This window comes from Coenobita brevimanus, chromosome 7 (genome assembly GCF_032717465.1).
Source record: "Coenobita brevimanus isolate Jiangsu-jjx chromosome 7, ASM3271746v2, whole genome shotgun sequence".
NCBI classification, from domain to species: domain Eukaryota; kingdom Metazoa; phylum Arthropoda; class Malacostraca; order Decapoda; family Coenobitidae; genus Coenobita; species Coenobita brevimanus.
In genome coordinates, this window is record NC_136960.1 from 6869101 (window position 1) to 6889586 (window position 20486).

Below are 20486 nucleotides of genomic sequence, written 5' to 3' on the forward strand. Positions count from 1 at the left end.
TCCCTCTATCAGGGTTCCTCAGGCTCCTCTTACTCTCTGGACCCTCCCACACCCCATCCTTGGGTAGGCTGAGAAGTCAGGATGATGAAGATGATCACATATGGGACATTCTTGAAAGAAGGAACATGTGAAAGCAGAATAAAATCTATGGCACGTATATCTTCATCCAATCCTTTTTTTTCGCCCCATCACGAGTTTAGGGTCTCGGGGCTAGGCAACTCAGTCACTGATTTAAGGTATGGGTAACCAGCTTGCTTTCACCCAAGTGGCATCAGGTAAGCAATAAGCACCAATCATTTCTTCGATTCAAACTGACAGGCCCCATCCAACTAGAGTACCTTAACCCACAGGACCACCAAGAGTGATTTGGTTACATAGTTACCTTCCAATGTGGCAAAGTACATGGTTTCCTGGGTTACAGGAAGTCCTCCTGCATTATACATGCTCAGCCTACCCTATGAATGCAATGGAATGGAAAATCTAAGCAGGAAAGCAGATCAGGCAGGCATTATGAATTATACAAATAATAAATAATAAATAATAAATAATAATAATAATAAAAATGGGTATATTCTGTGCAGATCAAGCAAATGATAAATCAGAATTTGGCAACAAGATCAATATAAAACTTTCATCACTTCACTCTACTGACACATTTTTCATTTTACTCTTCCTACTTCCAGATGACTTCAATCAGCTTAGTTAAGAGTGAGACACTTCATACTGGAGGGGTTAGGCATGGCCATCGATCATCCTTCAAGTACTTCAGTTAAATTAAACCTCTCATTAAAACTGTCTGGTGCTAATTTGGTTAGTAATTACACCCTTCAATCCAATCATGTTTTTCCCTGTGTTCTGCCTAATGCCTGAGTAATTTACTTAGCTTATGAGACCCCCCTGCAGAGGACTCTATCTGTCTCTACTTCTCACCCTCCCAAATTCCAAAGCTACCCTCCCCATTCCAATCAAAAGTTCTCTTGAGCTGAAACAATGTTGTCTGGAGGAAACAGAAATAAAATACATAACATCCTAAGCTTTAAAGTGATTACAGAAAGAGGCTGATGACTCAAAAACAAGCAAGAGCGCTATCAAAATCTATGTCCTACTTTACTGTATAATAGGAACCACCCTGTACAGTATCTAATGGCCTAGTTAAAAGCTACTGTATTTAGATACGAAATATGGGTCAACAATTACACCAACACATATACAGTAAAAGTCCTCCTATCCGACCACCAATTATCTGAATATCCCAATACTCCAGATTTTTCAAGAGAAAATTTTCTGGGCTTTTTTTGAATTTTTCCGGGCTTTATCTAAGAGTTTATCTGGCTTGGATTTGCTCTTGGGCCTGGATGCACCTGCCTGCAACTATTCCGCTAAACTTCTATGCATTTCTGGTGTGTAAAACAATAACACATATTATTTTATGTGTTTAATTATCATGTATATACATATTTCTGATGTTTTCAAAGGTCTCTCCCAATGGTCCGAAAGATCCTCGGTCCCCTGCCATTTGGATTACAGGACTTTTACTGTATGCTGCATTTTTACCTTATTACGGAGACCACTGATGACATGATAAAATGTTGTTCGGTGGTTGTTCCACTTCAGGGACAACAGTTCTCCATCCATTTTTCTGAAATAAAAACCTTTTGTTATGTGCTGTTAATTGTTAACCAAAGCTAGTATATACAGTATACAGGTATATGATGATGTTCAACCACTTGCTAAATGTCTATGGAAGTAAAATTTGAATAATGGATGCATGTATTAAAAAATAACTGAGTGTGATATGGTACTGTTACTGATGCTTAACCTCAGTCTGTCTAGCCGAGCAGACCTACTGACCACAGTTCAGCAACTGCCTCTGTGGGGCCTTTCTGCAGGTACAATGCAGTACATACATCATCTAGGGAACCAACACCCCCTTGTGGCAGACTGTTAATCACTTGTCATGTATCAAGTAATGAAATGACTTTCCTTAAGAATGAGGGTCCGTAAGAAGAGTTAAAACTGCTGCACCACTGTTGTCTTCTTTTACCTCAATTTCTCTGACAAAATAGCAACTGGGGTCTGGCACTGCCCATCTTCAGACACAGTGAACATTGCACCTGTCAATGCCTTCAAGTCATGTCTCATCCAAGAGTGATTATTCAACTCAATACCAGTACAAATTTTCCTGGTAAATTTCTAGAGATACACCCAACAAATGGACACTGAAGTTATGTTCATTGCTGAATTTAAGCAATTCTAAGCATTTTCTCATATATGCATTTGTCGCATGTGATTTTCTTCATACATAAAAAAGGAGATGGGGGGGGGGGGTCTCAAGCCCCTATCTCCATCTTTCATTGCATCTAATTTAATCTAACAACCTAAACTAACCTAACCTAATTTAATCTAGTCTAGACGTAGATTCGATGAGAGATGGAGCTACAAGCTGAACAGCCCCACTCCTTATCTACTTAGTACTATAAAGTGCAGTTGCGATGGATGGATGTAGAAGAAAAATTGATTACAATTGCATAAACTAAATAACGAACATATGAATTTCACTCTAGTTGGGTGTATTTCCAAAATAATACGCTTTTCCTACTGGCCAGCACTGAACTGCCAAGAACTGGAGTCTCCCCTTGGAGTACAGAGAAGAGTGATAAAAATGATACATGATGTTCGGAACTTCTCATATGAAGACAGAAATCTGCACTCACTAGAGACGCAAAGAGTAAGGACAGACTTAGTTGGTGTTTAAGTAGATGATAGGAATAAATAAGGGAGATATTAGGAAGGTACTTAAAGTGAGCATACAGGATAGAACTATAAGTAATGGTTTCAAGATAAAAAAAATTCCATTCTAGTAAGGAAACTGATAGAAACTGGTTTGGCAACAGAGTAGTACACAAATGGAATACTGTTAGGCTATTTAGTAATGAAGTTGTTGCCCCTTCCAGTGAGAGTTTCAAGCATAGGCTTGATAAGCATATGACAAATAAGTGGTGGGTATAAAGATAACGATTAAAAAAAAAAAAAAAATCCTACAACCAGTACTAATTCATTCTACAGTATTTCCTTTTCAGGTTACAATATAACAGTCTCTTTTTCTCCTTTCACATTTTCCTATAAAATGTCCACACCAAGTTTTCTATACCGCATGGTGTTCTTTCTGCCTCTTTCCTGTCGGCTTCGTCTGGGGGGTTTGTAGGGTGGGTGACAGCCTTCTTTGCTATCCTTCTCATTCTAGCAGGCCAGTTACGCTCCTAGAGCTGTCTAGCATGGGCCAACCAGCCTACTGCAGCTATCTTCTCTTATTATGTTCTTTCAAAGAAGAGGAACAAACCCTTGGTACAGTCTCATTACCTCTGCAGTGCAGGTAATCTACTGTTACTCTGAGTATTTCCTGTGATGCCCCTCAACACTATCCTTTAACATTACGCCAAGTTCTATGCACTGCAGCAAACAAATCTACTCCACTGTTTACCTTTATGATGCTTGGTATTGGTATTCCACATGCTTTGGTGACTATTAAATATAAAATTTTGGTCCACCGTTCGCTAAGTACATAATCAAACAATGTACGTTCGGTCACTATTATACCATACTTGGCTATCGGCAAACTCCAAGTTTTTCCTATCTTCGCGTATACCAAAGGGTGGTAACTCCTTACAAATCTGTTTAACTACGCTCTTTAAAATAATGAAAATTGGAAGAGTTGATGTCACAATACAGAAAGAACCTTTTCGTTAGCAATATAAGTGGCAGACATGCAAGGAAAGGGCAGGAAGGTCACTCGCCGCGGACAAACGGTCCTAACTCTATTGTCCGCCGGCGGACATGAGTTCACGATGCACTATTTGGTATGCAGTACAAGCACAAACATCTGATAAAATGGACGGCATTGAAATGAAAGTCAATTATAAAGGCAAAAATGTAGTTACCTTTGTTTTACCGGGTCAGCAAAGATCCCGCTTGGCCTCCATTTTCAGCACCGCCTCAATGTTCTGACGTCATCAGCGTCTACAGAGACCGCTGGTTCATTATATTTTGTGGGTTATCCCAATTTTCACCATATAAAATAAGAATGACTTACTTACGTCATACAAAAAAATATCACCGACATAATCTTTGATAAATTACTTCATTATATGTTGATTTTATTTTACTCCATTTATCAAAAAGCATCACGTTAAAACCACCAATACAGGCATCGCATGTTTCTTATCATAACAATGTTTGGTTATAGACCTACTTGTATCATGGCTGAGCATGCGACTCCAGCTCCAAATTAAGCTGCTTCTGATCACAGCTACTGCTGTTTTCGAGGCTGGTGGATGGCAGTTTGGCAGTCACTTAGTGGCCAGCCTTTAGCAGAGACCCTAGCCTGTAATAATCTATCTATCTGTCTATTGCCAGACGCGTTAATCCCGTAAGGGGTGGCCACAAACAAATCGCCTCCATGTCGCCCTGTCCCCCGCCATTATTTCACTGCCCTGCTCCCAGCTCACACACCCCTCCCTCATATACCTCTCCACTCCATCCCTCCATCTCATCCTTGGCCATCCCCTCCCTCTCCCCCCCTCCACCTCACTCATATACACTCTCCTCGTCAGTCTCTCCCTCTCCATCCTCTCCACGTGGCCAAACCACCTTAATGTGTTTCTCCTAATGCTTGCTATCACATCCACATCCACACCACAACACTCCTTCACTTCTTCATTTGTCAGTCTGTCTCTCCATGTGACTCCACATGCTCCTCTCAAATAACTCATTTCCACTGCTCTCTCTTTTGACTTCTGTCCCTCCAACAAGGTCCAAGCTTCACTTCCATACGTTAAAGTTGGTATCACAATACTGTCATGTAGTAGCTTTTTCACTTCCATGCTCACTACAATCACACACACACACACACACACACACACACAGGGAACATATGCAACACAGTAGGGCGTGGAATGAAAAGGGGTTTTATTTATAAGTCAAAAAACTTGTATAGGTTTATTTGAGCCTCAAAATAAAAGCCCTTCTTTCCACGCCCAGTTATTTTGCATATGTCCTCTGTGTGTCTGTCTTAGAGTGTGTGTGCCAAAGTATACGTGTGTCTGTCTTCGTGTATGTCTTAAACTCTCCTCCATATCCCCCAGAAGTCGAACCTGAACCACTTAAAATATTTAAGGCTGTAATGTAATACCAGTCATGAAAAAGTAGAGAGCATCGTGTATCAACTTATAGAGAGCAAATAAAAATTGGAACTTTGCATTTTTTATTTTTTATTTTTATTTTGATTAATTTACATAATTTTCCTTATATCCGCTGTTATTTTTATTTCCGTGTCTCCCAGGCTAATACCCATTCTGCTGAACCAAATCGCCTGGCGTCAACTGTAAAGAAAATGCTAGTGATGCCAATCGTGTGGGGGTTAATGCTGACTATAAATTCTCTCACATTGCTATGACTCACTTTCAACCGAATTAAATCGTCAGGTTCAACCGGAATGTCACGAAAATTGTCCCGAGCATCGGGGTTAAACAAATACCTATGTTACCCTCTAATACTCAGGTCTTCTCTATTTCCAGTTGACGGGGCACTATGTTATTCGTCTGAGAGTAAAATATACTTCCCCGAGGGAGATAATACGATACTTTATTCACTCTAACTTGACGAAAAAAAAAAGCATTTGCCCTCTCTCCATCTTGATTTCTGACTTGTAGAAATATATTAACATTAGATTACAATGCTAGTCAACGAAGTACTACGGAAAGTATACAGGACCGTAGTATTGTCTCACTCTGCCACTGACCTACGGGAAAAGAACATACAAAAGGACAAAAAATTCCACCCAGTCAGTCTATAGTTACGATTTAGCTTTCAAGATGGAGAGCTGTCAGTTTTAGGACAAGTTAGAGTAAAAAGGGCGGTGTCGTCTGCCTGACTTCTTGTCTTCTTCCCCTGCAGCAATGTTGCGGTGACGCCATCTTATGCGTAGAAAGTGAGAATTCCAAACCCATTCAGCACAAGGACGCATATCTAATATCTCAAACTAGATGAGTTAGATATAAATTTCACCGGGTCCTTCCGTACGACAAGCCTACGTAAAGCTGAATAAAACCATCTGAAGGAATCAAGAAAAAAATAAAAAGTCAACATGTTATAACAACATTTGTCCACCTCCTGGACTCGATGCGTGGCGCCAAGAACATAGCGCACTCAATCTGCCGACATCATATATACATATATATTTTTTTTACTCTCACTCTTCGGACGATTTCAAGCAGCTTAAGAAAACCCTTTTAGGACGATGGTACAGGAAAAGTCTTCATAACCCCAAAGACTAAGAACGACTTATTTTCTTTGTTCAGGCTAATATTACACCCCACCCAACCCCATTCCAACCTCTTGCACCCCACCCAACCCCGATCCTACCCCACTGCAGCCCACCCAACCTCGATCCTACCCCACTGCACCCCACCCGACCGGGATCATACCCCACTGCACCCTACCCAACCTCGATCCTACCCCACTGCATCCCACCCAACCCCGATCCTACCCCACTGCACCCCACCCAACCCCGATCCTACCCATTGCACCCCACCCAACCCCGATCCTACCCCACTGCACCCCACCCAACCCCGATCCTATTCCACTGCACCACACCCAATCCCTATCCTACCCCACTACATCCCATCCAACCCCGATCCTACCCCACTGCACCCCACCCAACCCCGATCCTACCCCACTGCACCTCACCCAACCCCGATCCTACCCCACTGCACCTCACCCAACCCCGATCCCACCCCACTGCACCCCATCCAACCTCGATCCCACCCCAGTGAACCCCACCCAACCCCATTTCAGCCCCCTGCACACCACCCAAGTCTGATCCTTCCCCACTGCACCCCACCCAACCCCGATCCTGCCCCACTGCACCCCACCCAACCCCGATCCTACCCCACTGCACCCCACCCAACCCCACCCAACCCCGATCCTACCCCACTGCACCCCACCCAACCCCACCCAGCCCTGATCCTACCCTACTGCACCCCACCCAACCCCGCTCATATCTAACCCGTCCATTTTGATAAGTCTATTGAAGAAAATTGTCTGAATGTAGAAAATGGAGAACAGAAAAAAAAAGGGTAAAGAGATTAAATAAGGGTAGAGTACGGTAGGGTAAGGTACAGTAAGGTAAGGTAGTGTAGTGTAGGGTAGGGTAGGGTTGGGTACGGTAGGGTAGGGTAGGGTAGAGTAGGATAGGGTAAGGTAGGGTAGAATAGAATAGGGTAAGGTAGGGTAGAGTAAGATAGGGTAAAGTAGGGTAGAGTAGGGTGGAGTAGGATTGGATAAGGTAGGGTAGAGTAGGATGGGGTAAGGTAGGGTAAAGTAGAATAGAGTAGGGCAGAGTAGTGTGGGGTAGGATAAAGTAGGATGGGGTAATGTAGAGTAGGGTTGGGTAAAGCAGTCGGGCAAGGTAGGTTAGGCTTGGTAAGGTAGCATAAGATGGGGTAGGTTAGACAGAGTAAGGTAGTTAGTCATACAAGGAAGGTTAGGTCTGGTAGGGCAGTGTAGGGTAGATTAGGGTAGTCAGACATGGTAGGGTTGGGCAGGGTTGAGTAGGGTATGGGGGTCAGAAAAGCTAGATTAATATTCGTATGGTGGATTACGGTTTTTTTGGGTTGGGTAGTGCACTTTTTCAACTGGAGGGGTTAGATATAAATATTACTGAGCCATTCCATAAGACAAGGCTACCCACAGCTGAATAAAACCGTTTGGAGTTATCACAAATAAGATATAAACCGTCTACATGATATAAAAACATCTGGCCACCTCCGGGACTCGATCTGCAGCGCCAAGAACAGCCTACTCTATCTTCTGACGTCATTTTGTAACTGCTCTTTGCTGGGTTTCGGACGATTTCTTGTAGCTTAAGCAAACCCTCTCAGGATGAAGGATCAGACACATTCATCTCTTCTGACCGATGAAGACAGGTGTTACGGGGTCTAATTAACCTTGCAACAACACCTGCATTTTTTAAATTTGCCACCTAATGACATAATTCAGAGAGAGAGAGAGAGAGAGAGAGAGAGAGGGCTTTCTCCCATTGCCCATTCCCTTCAGTCCTTTTAAAAGATAACAGTTTGCTACCTTCAGATTTTTTTTTTTCAGCTTTTTCTCACAAGTAAAGTTTTCATTTTCCTTTCTTAACTCTTTCTGATTCATACATACTCTTACAACTCTTCTCCCTGTCTATAATTCAAGTTCTTCCTTTCTTTCATCATTTCTACTTCCATTTCCCATCACTCTTTCCTGCCACATATTAACCTTTTCAGTTTATTTCTTCTCCTTCACATTCTCTTTTTCCTTCATTCATTCTTCCTTCCTTTTTCTTCATTCAATCTTCCTTCCTTTTCCTTCATTCAGTCTTCCTTCCTTTTCCTTCATTCAATCTTCCTTCCTTTTCCTTCATTCAATACTCCTTCCTTTTCCTTCATTCAGTCTTCCTTCCTTTTCCTTCATTCAGTCTCCCTTCCTTTTCCTTCATTCAGTCTCCCTTTTCCTTCATTCAGTCTCCCTTCCTTTTCCTTCATTCAGTCTCCCTTCCTTTTCCTTCATTCAGTCTCCCTTCCTTTTCCTTCATTCAGTCTTCCTTTTCCTTCTTTTCCCTTCCACTTCAATACTTCCAACGATCCTGCTTCCCCGCATTCTCTCTCACTCCCTTTTCTTTCTTTCTCCCTGTCACACACATATTTTTTCTGCGATTTACCACCCTTCCACATTCTCCCTTTCTTTCCTTCTTTCTTCCCTTTCTTCTCCCTTCCTTCCATCCCTTTAACAATACTCGATGTTCAAGCCTCCTCCAGCGTCATAAAATCGCCCCCTTTGCCCATATCTCTCTCTGACACATCTTTGCCCGTTCATGTCTTCCCTCCTTCTCCACCTTTCTATTATCATTCCCTCCTCCTCCTCCATCATCTCCTCCACATCATCGTCATCATCATCATCATCATCATCGTCATCATCATCGTCGCTCATCATTGTCATCATCATCATCATCTTTCCTCTGTTTCTGTCTTTGTACTCCCAGATCTCTTCGTAACTCACTCACGATCGGTACAACTCTTGGCATTCAACTTCACCAAACAAGATGATATACAGCTAACAGTGGGTCATAGGAGCCCGAATTAATACCGTCGCCATTAACCTGTTCATGGTTGGGGCAGCTCTTGTCTGTTATTCCGGCTGACGCCAGACGAATGATTAGATGAGAGTGAGTTATAGGAGCTCAAGTTGATTTTTTTTTTTCTCTCTCTCTCTCTCTCTCTCTCTCTCACCCTTCACCCACGTCGCCCCTCTCACCCCTTAAGATTTTCGCGTTTATGTTCTTGTTTATAACCTTTAGGAAGGGAGGATATTCTCACACCCTTCCGAGCTGAGATCACACACGAATTCTATGGATCAGTAAGTATGTGATGACGAACAGAGAGGAGAGGAGAGGAGAGGAGAGGAGAGAAGAGGAGAGGAGAGGTGAGAAGACAAGATAAAAGACAAGAGAAGAGAAAGGGGGAACGGAGAGGAAAGAAGAGGAGAGGATATGAAAGAAGAGGACGAGAGGAAAGGATGAGAGGGGAAGGGATGGAAGTACACGAGAAGAGGGAAGAGAAGAGAGGAAAAGAGGTGAGAGAGAGGGGGGAGAAGAGGAGGCCATGGTGTTAAACGGGAGGTGTGAAGTGCCGCTTGAGTGCCAGTCCTGAGGTATAATGAAGTGTGGTGGGGGATGAGGCTGAAGTGTAAACAAACTGTGGCTGAGTTAGTGGCGGTGGTGAGGTCTGGGTGTTGATGGAGTGGTGGTGGTGGTGGTGGCTCGCGTCTACACCATCACAACACCACAATGTCAAAACGCTACACAGCCACACGTTACATTTCCACAACACTGCTAACAACACCAAACTACCACACCACAGCACCACACCTCCACCTCCACGACACCCTATTAACACCCTACACCGTCATAACACCACAATTTCAAAATACCACATATCCACTACTACCACCACAACACTGTATTTCAAATGCACCACACTACCACAACACCACAGCCTTAACAAAACCACCACAACACATCACCAATGCAACACCACACCATCCCAGTACCATAGCACCACAACACCACATATCCACAGCACCACACCATCACACCACATCATCATCAAATCTCTGCACTGTTCCTCTCCCCACCTCTCACCTCCAGCCTTCACATATCCCTCCAACATTCATCCTGTGTCGTAAAATTTCCAGTTCTTTATAGGGCCTTTTGTTTGGCTTCGTGTTTTTCCGTCCCGTTTTACGTTAATCTTCCGTTATGCTTTGTCACAGCCGTCTGCCACTCCTGACTCCTGTGTGACGACTGTTTTCTTTCATATGTCCACTTGCGCATCTTCTCTACTTGCCGCTCATAACTCCCCTTTAGTCCTCTTTTGTCTGTTCCCCTTCGTATGTTCTCTCTTGTTACTCATAGCTCCGATGTCTTAGTCCCATTTCGTTTGTCCTTATACTTATTTTCCTCTGTCCCATTTCATCTGTCCTCATACGTATTTTCCTTAGTGTCATTTCGTCTGTCCTCATACGTATTTTCCTGTCCCATTTCGTCTATTCTCATATGCATTTTTCTTCGTCCTATTTCGTGTCCTCATACGTATTTTCCTCTGGGCTATTTCGTCTGTCCTCATAAGTATTATTCTCGCCTTTAACTTATAACCCCGCCTCTTGCGTATATCCTCTACCTGCCACTTACAACTCCGATGCCTGAGCCCCAGTTTCGCCTCTCTCAGCAGTCGACGCCCACGCCTGCTCCCCATCACCACTTTAAGGCCAAACTCGACGCCTCTCGCCTCAAATTAGCTCAGTTCCACGAGTCTTGGACCTGTTTTCGTGATGGATCTTAACCTCATGAAACCCATGACGTAGTATCTTTATATTTTTTCTGTTTATTTTTGTTTTGCTTTCTTCCTCGACAATTTTCTTTACTTGGGAGAAATTACAAGTGATCATAATCTCTTGACTCAAGTAACGTTATTTATTTGTTTATTTGTAGTTCCTTCTGGCTCTTACCCGACCGTGGGATGGGAAAGGAGGTCTGAATGATGATGATGATGATGATGATGATGATGATGATGATGATGATAATGATGATGATGATGATATATTTATTTATTTATTCATTCGTTTTATTAATTAATTTTTTGTTTATTCCCCTTCCAGACGCTTTTCCTAACTTTGGGTAAATCATCTATAGTGACGGGGTTAGGAACGACTCCAGTAATCCCTTCACAACCTGATTTCCTGTGCCGAATAAAATCGCACGAAAGTATGGGGTGGCCACAAACAAATCGCCTCCATGTCGCCCTATCCCGCGCCATTTCGCTGCCCTCCCCCTAGCTCACCCTCCCTTCTCTCAAACACCTCTCCGCTCCATCCCTCCACCTCATCCTCGGCCTCCCCCTCCCTCTACCCCCCTCCACTTTACTTACATACTAAGAATAAAATGTTAAATATATCTCAGCTTCAGCAAAATATCACGAATCATTTTTTTCCTCTTAAATACTTGTGTCTGTGAGGTAGAGTTAGGATTCCAAGGGCTGAAGCGGCGAGTGAATGAGTGTGTGGCCCATTTCACTGGATCTTTTGTGGATTAGTTTTCCCACTAACAAATTTTTTTCCCTTGCTTTTTGGGTCCTGTCTAATCCAATGAACGCGGTGAGGGAAAAAAGGAGGCGGGATAATGATGATCAATATGAATAATGCATTTTTCTTGCTATTTTTTCGCTCTAGTTTGACCATAAAGAGTTTGGCTGCTGCATGAGCTAGGAAAAAATATAAATGAAGGAACGTATATGCATCTAAGCTCAACAAAGTTTATAAATATGGCCTTTCACCCCGTCCCCCCCTCCATTCAAATTCCTCCTTTCCCCTGGGTTTGTAGTGTCTCGCATTGTTAAAAGTTATGGCGCATTTCCAATAACGCGAGTGCATAAAATCTTCAACTTTCGATTTGATGAAAGGAGAGAGACAGGCGAAAGAGGATGAGGAATGGTGGGTGGAATGGTGAGGGAAGTAGGAGGTAAAACATGGAATTAAAGAGGAGGAGAAAAGAAGATGAAAAGAAAGGAAAAAAGTATTAGGAATGACGGATGAAATTGCAGAAGTGGAAGATACAGAATGGAAGAAACGAAGAGAGAGAGAAAGGAGGGAAAGAGGCGAAAGAGGATGAGGAATGGTGGGTGGAATGGTGAGGGAAGTGGGAGGTAAAACATGGAATTAAAGAGAAGAAGAAAAGAAGATGAAAAGAATGAAAAAAGAATTAGGAATGATGGGTGGAATTGCAGAAGTGGAAGATACAACATGGAAGAAAGGAAAAGAGAGAGGAGGAATAAGCATTAAAAAAAGGAAAAAGAAGAAAATAGGATAAAATGGAGGGTAGAACAGATAAGAAGTAAGTCACAGGGAGAGATAGGAGCAGAGAAGAGGAGGAATATGTTCGTTGGAAGAAGAGAAAAGGAAGAGGAGAAGAACGGGTGCGTCTCATATGCGAAAATAAACGAAAAAGATGTCAGTGAGAGGAAGAGATAAGAAAAGAGGCAGATTAAAGAAAAGAAAAGAAAGGTGTAAGTCTGAGGCGAGAAAGTGGAAGATAAGAAGAAAACGTATATCAGAGGAAGAAAAAAAGAGAAGAGAATAGAAGAGGAGAGGAGATGAGAAGAATGGTGTAAGTCAGGGGAAGAGAATGGAGAATAAGAGAGAAGGCATGTCAGAGGAAAAACGGAGAAAAGAGAAGACAAGAGGAGGCGTAAGTCAAGAGAAGAAGAGACGAGGAGAGATGAGAATAGTAGTGCATGTCAGGAGTATAAATTTTCTGGGAATTCAGGTTAGAAGTGCGCAGTATAGACTGTAAGATCAGGGACAGGGATAAGAGGAGTAAGAGGGGAAATGAGAGGAGTTGTGAGATTGGAAAAAGTTAGAATAAGAGGAATAAGTGGAGGGGTGACAAGGATGTGAAGGTATGGAAAAGTGAGAGTAAGAGGAGTAAGAGGAGAGGCGAATAAAGATGTGAGACTGGGAAAAGTTAAAATAAGAGAATAAGAGGAATAAGATTAGAGGTGCCACGGATGTGAGATTGCGAAAAATCGGAATAAGAGGAGTAAGATGAGAGGTGACAAGGATGTGAAGGTAGGAAAAGTGAGAGTAAGAGGAGCAGGAGAAGTGGCAGCAGATGCGAGATTGAGAAACGTTAGATTAAGAAGCTGAATAAAATCGTCTGGGGACACTGAGAATAACCTTTAAAAAGACAGGACAGCGGATTCAAAGGACTAAACTCAGCTCAGGAATGTTGTCTCGTACTGAAAGGGTTAATGAAGGCTGTCAAACCCCTCCAGATCCAAACGTCTACCCAAGCTGACTGAAATCGTCTGGAAACAGCAAAAATGGCACAAAAAAATGGCACCATCGTACTGAAGTGTGTAAGAAGAGGGGGTTAACCAGACAGCAGGTGTTTATCAATATTAGTGTGATTCTTGGCCCCTCAGCTATATCCTTACCCTCCCTCACAACACATTCACGCCTCACACTACCACATTATCCACCCCTCCCCACCTCACCTCATGTTCTTACCTCCACCCTTTTGCCCCTCACCTCCTTCCCCCACGTCTTTAATCATCTTCCCCTCATCCCCTCCCCTCTCACCTCTTCCCCCACTTACTCCCCACATTCCCTTCCCTTCACCTCCTTCTCCTACCCTCTTCTTCCCACCCTTTTCCCCAGTTTCTTCTTCCCACCCTCTTCTCCCACCCCCTTCCCCTTACTCTCTTCCCTCCCATCCTCTCTCCTTTACTCTTTCCTACCACCCTCTTCCCCTTATCCTTTCCCTCCACCCTCTATCCCCTACTCTCTTCCTTAGATCCCCTTTCCCGATCCTCTCTCTCACTTTTCCCCATTCTTTCCTTCCCTCCACCAGCTTCTCTTAGCTTTTTCTTCCTTTCATTTTCCTCCGCTCTTTTCTCCCAGTCCCACCACCATCCTATTTCACTTCCCTCCATCCCTTTTCCCAGTTTGCTTCTTCTCATCCTCTTCTCCCCCTCTCTACCTTCTTCCTCTTCCTTTCGTCCTCACCTCCTCCCGCCCCCTCCTTCCTCTCTTCCTCACCTCCTCCCGCCCCCTCCCGCCTCCCTTGCTCACCTAACCCCCCCTTTCCTCCTCTCTCACCCCTCCAACCCTCCCTTTCTCTCCCCCTCTCCTGTGATGCACGGCGGGGCAAGCTATACTTTTTCTGTGATACATTTCGCTAATATAAGCCTTTTAAAATGACGTACAGGAATACTGGCACACGAAAGCGTCACGCCACGACCCCAAGCTATCGACCACCGCCCCACGCACCACCACCAGCCGTATTCTAGGGAGGAGGCTTCGTAACAGCTCTTCCTTGGCGATTTATTTATTTCTTTATTGTATTTTTATTGCCCACGCACCACCACCAGCCGTATTCTAGTCAGGAGGGTTCGTAACAGCCCTTCCTTGGCGATTTATTTATTGCATTTATTTATCTATTTGTATTTTTATTGCCCACGCACCACCACCAGCCGTATTCTAGGGAGGAGGGTTCGTAACAGCTCTTCCTTGGCGATTTATTTATTGCATTGATTTAGTTTTGTATTTTTATTGATTTTATTCACCTTTATTTTGTGCATATACCACCTTACTGCTCTCTTGTATAGTTTTTATCATAACTTTTTCTTAGCGATTTATTTTTGCATATACCAAATTAACACTGTCCTGCATGGCAATTATCGTAACACCTCTTCCTTACCGAGTTACTCTGCACCTTACACTCATAATAACCTCTGTATCGATATTGAAACGACCAATGAAACAGACTAGAGAATATGGCGATGCAATAAGCAAAATAAATCGCTAGGGAGGAGGCGCTACGAAGGTGGAAACTATGTCAATATAAAAACGATCAAATTTACGTACACGAGAATTTTAAAATCTACTAAACAAAATAAATCGCTAAGAAAGAGGCATTACGAAGCTTCCACTAAATTAAAACCGTCACAATCCCACTAAAATAATAACTATAATAATAATAATAATAATAATAATAATAAAATGCGTAACAGGCGTCGGGAAGGGGTGAATGGAGAGAAATCAGGCTGTGGAGGGGTGAATGGAGAGAGAAATCAGGCTGTGGAGGAGTGAATGGAGAAAGATCAGGTTGTGGAGGGGTGAATGGAGAGAGAAATCAGGCTGTGGAGGGGTGAATGGAGAGAAATCAGGCTGTGGAGGGGTGAATGGAGAGAGAAATCAGGTTGTGGAGGAGTGAATGGAGAGAAATCAGGCTGTGGAGGGGTGAATGGAGAAAGATCAGGTTGTGGAGGGGTGAATGGAGAGAAATTTGATAATAATAATAATAATAATAATAATAATAATAATAATAATAATAATACGTCCCCGGAATCAGAGTCAAGACGCCCTCCACCCTCGACCTCCTCTGACCTCTGTTCTGGGGGTCAAGTATTTAATATCAACTTCATGCAAGGTGTAATTATGAGAAAAGTTGTGCAGAATGTTGCCCTGGCCTCCTCCATCTCCACCTCCACCTCCACCTCCGCCTGTGCTCTCTACATCACATCTACCTCCATCCTCACTCCTGGCTCTACTCCCATCCACGCCTTCACCTGCACTCCCATCTCCACCTCCACCTCCATTTCCACCTTCACCTTAACCTTCACTCCCTCCTCCATCACCACTCCCACCACCTCCGCCTCCACCCCCATCTCCATCTCCACTCCCACCTCCACCTCACCTCCACCTCCACCTTCTCGTAAGTATTCCATTACACTCATAAAAACTTGAGGCAGACTAGCAATTATCCTAACCATTTCACGACCTGCGCGGGTTTTAGCACGTGAAGTTATGAATTAAGGAACGGGGGAAAATATTCAGAGGAAAATTGTGACGATAAGTTAGCCTGTCTGTTTTGTTTCTCAGCGTTCACGAATTGTTATTACTGCCGTGTTATTAGCGCTGCTGGGGTTTTTAGAACGGTGAAAATGTACCCATGGAGAGATGCCGAAGAATAAACAAATAAATAAGTATAATAAGGATAAATAAAAAAGAAGAAAGAATGTTTAAAATGTGTGCTTTAGAATTCAGATTTTTACCATTCGCTGTCGTCTGAATAAAATCCTGCAACACAGTGAATAAAAGACTTGAATTTACCCGATCATACAAAAGTTGATGGTAACGTTATTTTACTGCTTTTACTGGGCCCAGAATTTCGTCCTTTGCAGCTTATTCCATGTAGCTTAATGGCAGACAAAGATAATACCATGGCTCTACATCCTTTTCATTGAATTTCTTCGTGGGTAGCATCATATTCTAGAGTTGATCTATTGCTACAACTGAGCGTTCAAGATGGAGAGACGGCCATTTCAGGCCGAGTTAGTATAGCAGGGGTGTATCATTCTCAAGGGTCTCATAACTCTCTGCTAAATAAAAAGTTTAGTAATCGTTGGAAAAACACTCGTGTGTAAAGTCATTTGAAAATTAAAAAACGAAGTAAGAGGAGGTCAAATTCTATTACCGTTCACTTCGAGACCCATGAACACAACACACTTGAAAGGTAGGAAGTTGTGGGCAAGAGGAAAGACAAACTCAGGGAAGTTGTTTTTGAGGATGACCTGTTGTACTTAACTCCGTCTTTCCTCTAACTTCCTCCACCTCCACCTCCAGTTCCGCCTGTAACCTAACCTCACCAGCTCGGAAAGTCTCTCCTAAGTTTAATAAATCGTCTGGAGGTAGAAGAAATTAGCTAAATATTACGCCACTGTGGTAAAGAGCTTAATATCTGAGAGGTGGGGACTTTTCATGAGTGTGCCAGGAGCCATAAGGGGTTTTCCATACCAAACCATCCATAACAGGCACGAGTGGAAAATTGACGAGCACAGGATGATTGTTAATGCACGCTTGAGGGTCTAATAGTGGGGTTTTACCTGTCAATTCCCAGAACCTATTGATTACCGAGGCAGTCTGTGTCTTGCCGTAGCCCTCTACATGTATTCAGATGGGGAAAAATAATTATGTATTCTGTATTGCATTATATTATTAAGCACAATTATTCTCTATCGTCCATCTAGCTATCTACTTGTCTATCTATCTGTCTACTGTATGTCTCTGTCTGTCAGTGCCTATCTATCTATCTATCTGTCTGTCTATCTTGCCTACCCACCTAACTACAGAAGGTTAGATATAGAGAGATTTGTGATTAAAACCCTTAAGTCTTCTTTCCAGGGATTCGACGATAAAAACATGTGCACATAATACTGAATATATAGGGAAATATCCTGTAATATAAACTAAACTTCCATTATACGCCTCAGTCTCTGTGCGGCCGCGTCAACAAGACCCTGATATAAAAGGACTCTCACACCGTCTCTCCCTTTATGTCACCTTCCATCACATTCTTTTCAGTCATACTATACCTTACATACGTAATTGAAGGGTAGACTTTTCCTTTCCTCGTATACTAGAAAATTTCCTTAAGGACTAGCAAGTTCTATTACACGCTAACAGATAATCTAGGAATATATGTGATACGATATGTTGCAGATAAAAACACATTAGCAAGGCTGTAACTACGGTATACATAATAGATGGTGTGTGGTGATGGTTGGTGTGTACTGTGATGTGTGCTAATACGTGGTTTTTGTGTGGTGTGGTGTACTTATTTTTGGTGGAGTGTGGTGCTGTGTGGTGGAGTGTGGTAGGATGTGGTGGTGTGTAACGGTGTGGTAGGATGTGGTGGTGTGTAACGGTGTGGTAGGGGATGTGGTGGTGTGTAACGGTGTGGTAGGGTGTGGTGGTGTGTGATGCGGTAACTGTTATAAATCAAGACAATTTTTTTTTCTCTGCCCTAGAATTCAGACAGACTCAAATGTCACATGATCGATTCCACGGTGGTATGAGTTCTTGTGTGTGTGTGAGAGAGAGAGAGAGAGAGAGAGAGAGAGAGAGAGAATGATGGGCCGTGTGAGAAGTGACGACATGGTGAACTGAAACATTTACAGTGTAGAAATGGAAGAGTGGAACCCTGAAGTGAGACAGACGAGGGGAAAGGAAAAAGATGGATTGTCACAGCTAGATACTGGAATAGGAGAAGGTGTGGAACAAGAAGGAAGTGATAAAACAGTGGAAAGAAAAGTTGACAACGTGAGGAATGAGGGAAATGAAAAGGGGGCGGGGGGGGTGAAGAAAACGGGAAGACGCAGAAAACGGGGAGGCATTGTGGTGGATGACCATGGAAGATTTTGAAAAGGTAGGAATTTATGCGCGATGTATATATATTTTTGCTGTATTTGTTATTTTTTGCCATTGATATAATGTTGCGTTTCCTTGCTGTGTTTCTATGTGTACTCAATATGATAATGTTTGCGCAGTGTAATACGTCAATGAATCCCTTTGCTCTCATGTACCCCTCCTGCCTGGCCTTCATTCGACAACGTTCTCCAGGGTGTTGAGGTTTGTACGGAATGGTGAATAAAGAACCTGAATTTGGAAAGGGGGGAGGGGAAGATGGGGAAATGAAGTTTAGAGGACATAAGTAACGTTTTTTTCTGTTATCACCTCAGCACATTTCACTGAAGCGAGGGGCAAGTGGTTCCTCTCGAGAGAATGTTATAAAACTTCTGCTTGGTCCAAATTTTGTCCTTTGCAGTTTATTTCATGTAACTCAGTGGCATAATCAGGCAGTGGAAAGTGGATACCAGTACAATGTTCATTAACTCCTTCAAACTTTGACATCTTGCTATTCTTTCTAACGCCACACTTTTTTTTTTTATTTCAACATTTCAAGAGCCTCTTATTATGGAGCTAATACTGACGGGGATAATAAGCACATTGCAAGAAAATAAAGGCTTACAGTCACCTCAAACAACCTGCTTGGGGGACATATAATAAGAAGTCTCCTTTGCCCTTTCACTCCGATACATCTGCTAAATTCGGCAGATTATATTTAGCTTCCGAGGGACTTTTTGAGCTGGAGGTGTACGGTACATAGAAGGACTGCTGGCCCTCAGGGAAAGGGTTGTAAAGCCTATAGCCAGAGTCGTAAGCATAAAAAAAATAGGGTGAGTGAGAAAAAAAAAATCACCGTTTCACCGTCAGAGATGTCTTCAACTAAATGAAATCGTTTCGTGATAGCAATACATAAACATTCATAGGACTGAAGGTGCTAACCCATGAAAATACAAACTCAAGTCTGTTTCTGCCATTGCTTCATACAGTTCAGCACTCAACAGTCCTTCCCACTCAGCAGAAAATTCCGTAAAAACTTTATGACACGATAAATTCAGTCCAAATCTGTTTTTCATAGCCATAAAAATGAGACGAGAGAAAGGGACGCTTTCGTGATCTCTTATGGCGCTGGAAACAAGGCTGGAAAGCAGGACTAGACGATTATGCGAGACGAAGTGGTAAGGTTGTTTTGATTCGTTATGGGCACATCAGACGAAGTTACGAGTACAGAGAATAATGTCGTCGTTATCATCATCGTTATCGTTTATTCACTCTTATAAAGACACATCATCACCATCATCATCATTTGAAACTACAGATTATAAAACAATATCACTGCCAATTTATGTAGAACTATTCCATGACAATTTTTTTTTTTTAACATAATGCCCTCATGTAAACCAAACAAATTCTGGTTTAATTTCTTTTTTGATTCCCTCATTTTGACTGGACAGAATCAAATATATTAACTGCTCTCATTCCCCCATTTGCATTATGTTTCTCAAACGTCTAGCCAGATGGACTGCCTACTTCCTAGAACAGATCAAGACAATGTTTCCAGCACCTCTGTCCTAGTTTTTACTGTATCTTTCCTCTAGAATTTACCAGATCATCGCGAAATCAGAAACACTTCAAGCGCATACCGAGGAGAATTATGTGCATGTCGCTACTCATTTGCCCAAGGAAATTTCATTTAAATAAAAGCCGGATCTATTTTTAGGAAGCAGTAAAGTCTCCCCCTCTCCACATGAAGGGCAAGACACCTCACGCCACCCTTCCCCTCAGCACAGGCAGCCAGGTTTAACGAGTATGGTGGAGGGTTAATGAGTGGGTAGCACCTTCGTCGGCGTGAGCACCACCAGGGAGGTTTATAAAGGATCTCAGGCTTACCATGTGTTGAAGGCGCGTTCACTCGTCAGCTGAGGTTGTATAGTACCTTTTTTCTCAACGATTTATTGTGTGTGTGGTGGGGATGTGTGTGTGGTGGGGATGTGTGTGTGGGGGGATGTGTGTGTGGGGGGATACGTGTGTCGGGGGAAATGTGCGTGTGGGGGGCCATGTGTGTGTGGGGGGGGGAGTTGATATGTGTGTGTGTGGGCAGAGCTATGTGTGTGGGGGGGGGACATGTGTACAGTATGTCGGGGGGA

General features: G+C 43.0%; 1 protein-coding gene across 1 annotated transcript in view; it reads right to left on the reverse strand.

Annotated features, from left to right (window-relative positions):
- LOC145404436 (uncharacterized) overlaps positions 1–3980 on the reverse strand; it is a 44128-nt gene extending 40148 nt beyond the window's left edge. Inside the window, exons 1-2 of the mRNA XM_080275957.1 lie at positions 3939–3980; positions 1555–1639 (exon numbers count right to left, since the gene is read on the reverse strand). Coding sequence (XP_080132083.1) covers positions 1555–1635 — 81 coding nt within the window. The 5' untranslated portion in view covers positions 1636–1639; positions 3939–3980. The remainder of the gene's footprint in view (positions 1–1554; positions 1640–3938) is intronic.
- Between the last annotated feature and the right edge of the window lie 16506 nt (positions 3981–20486).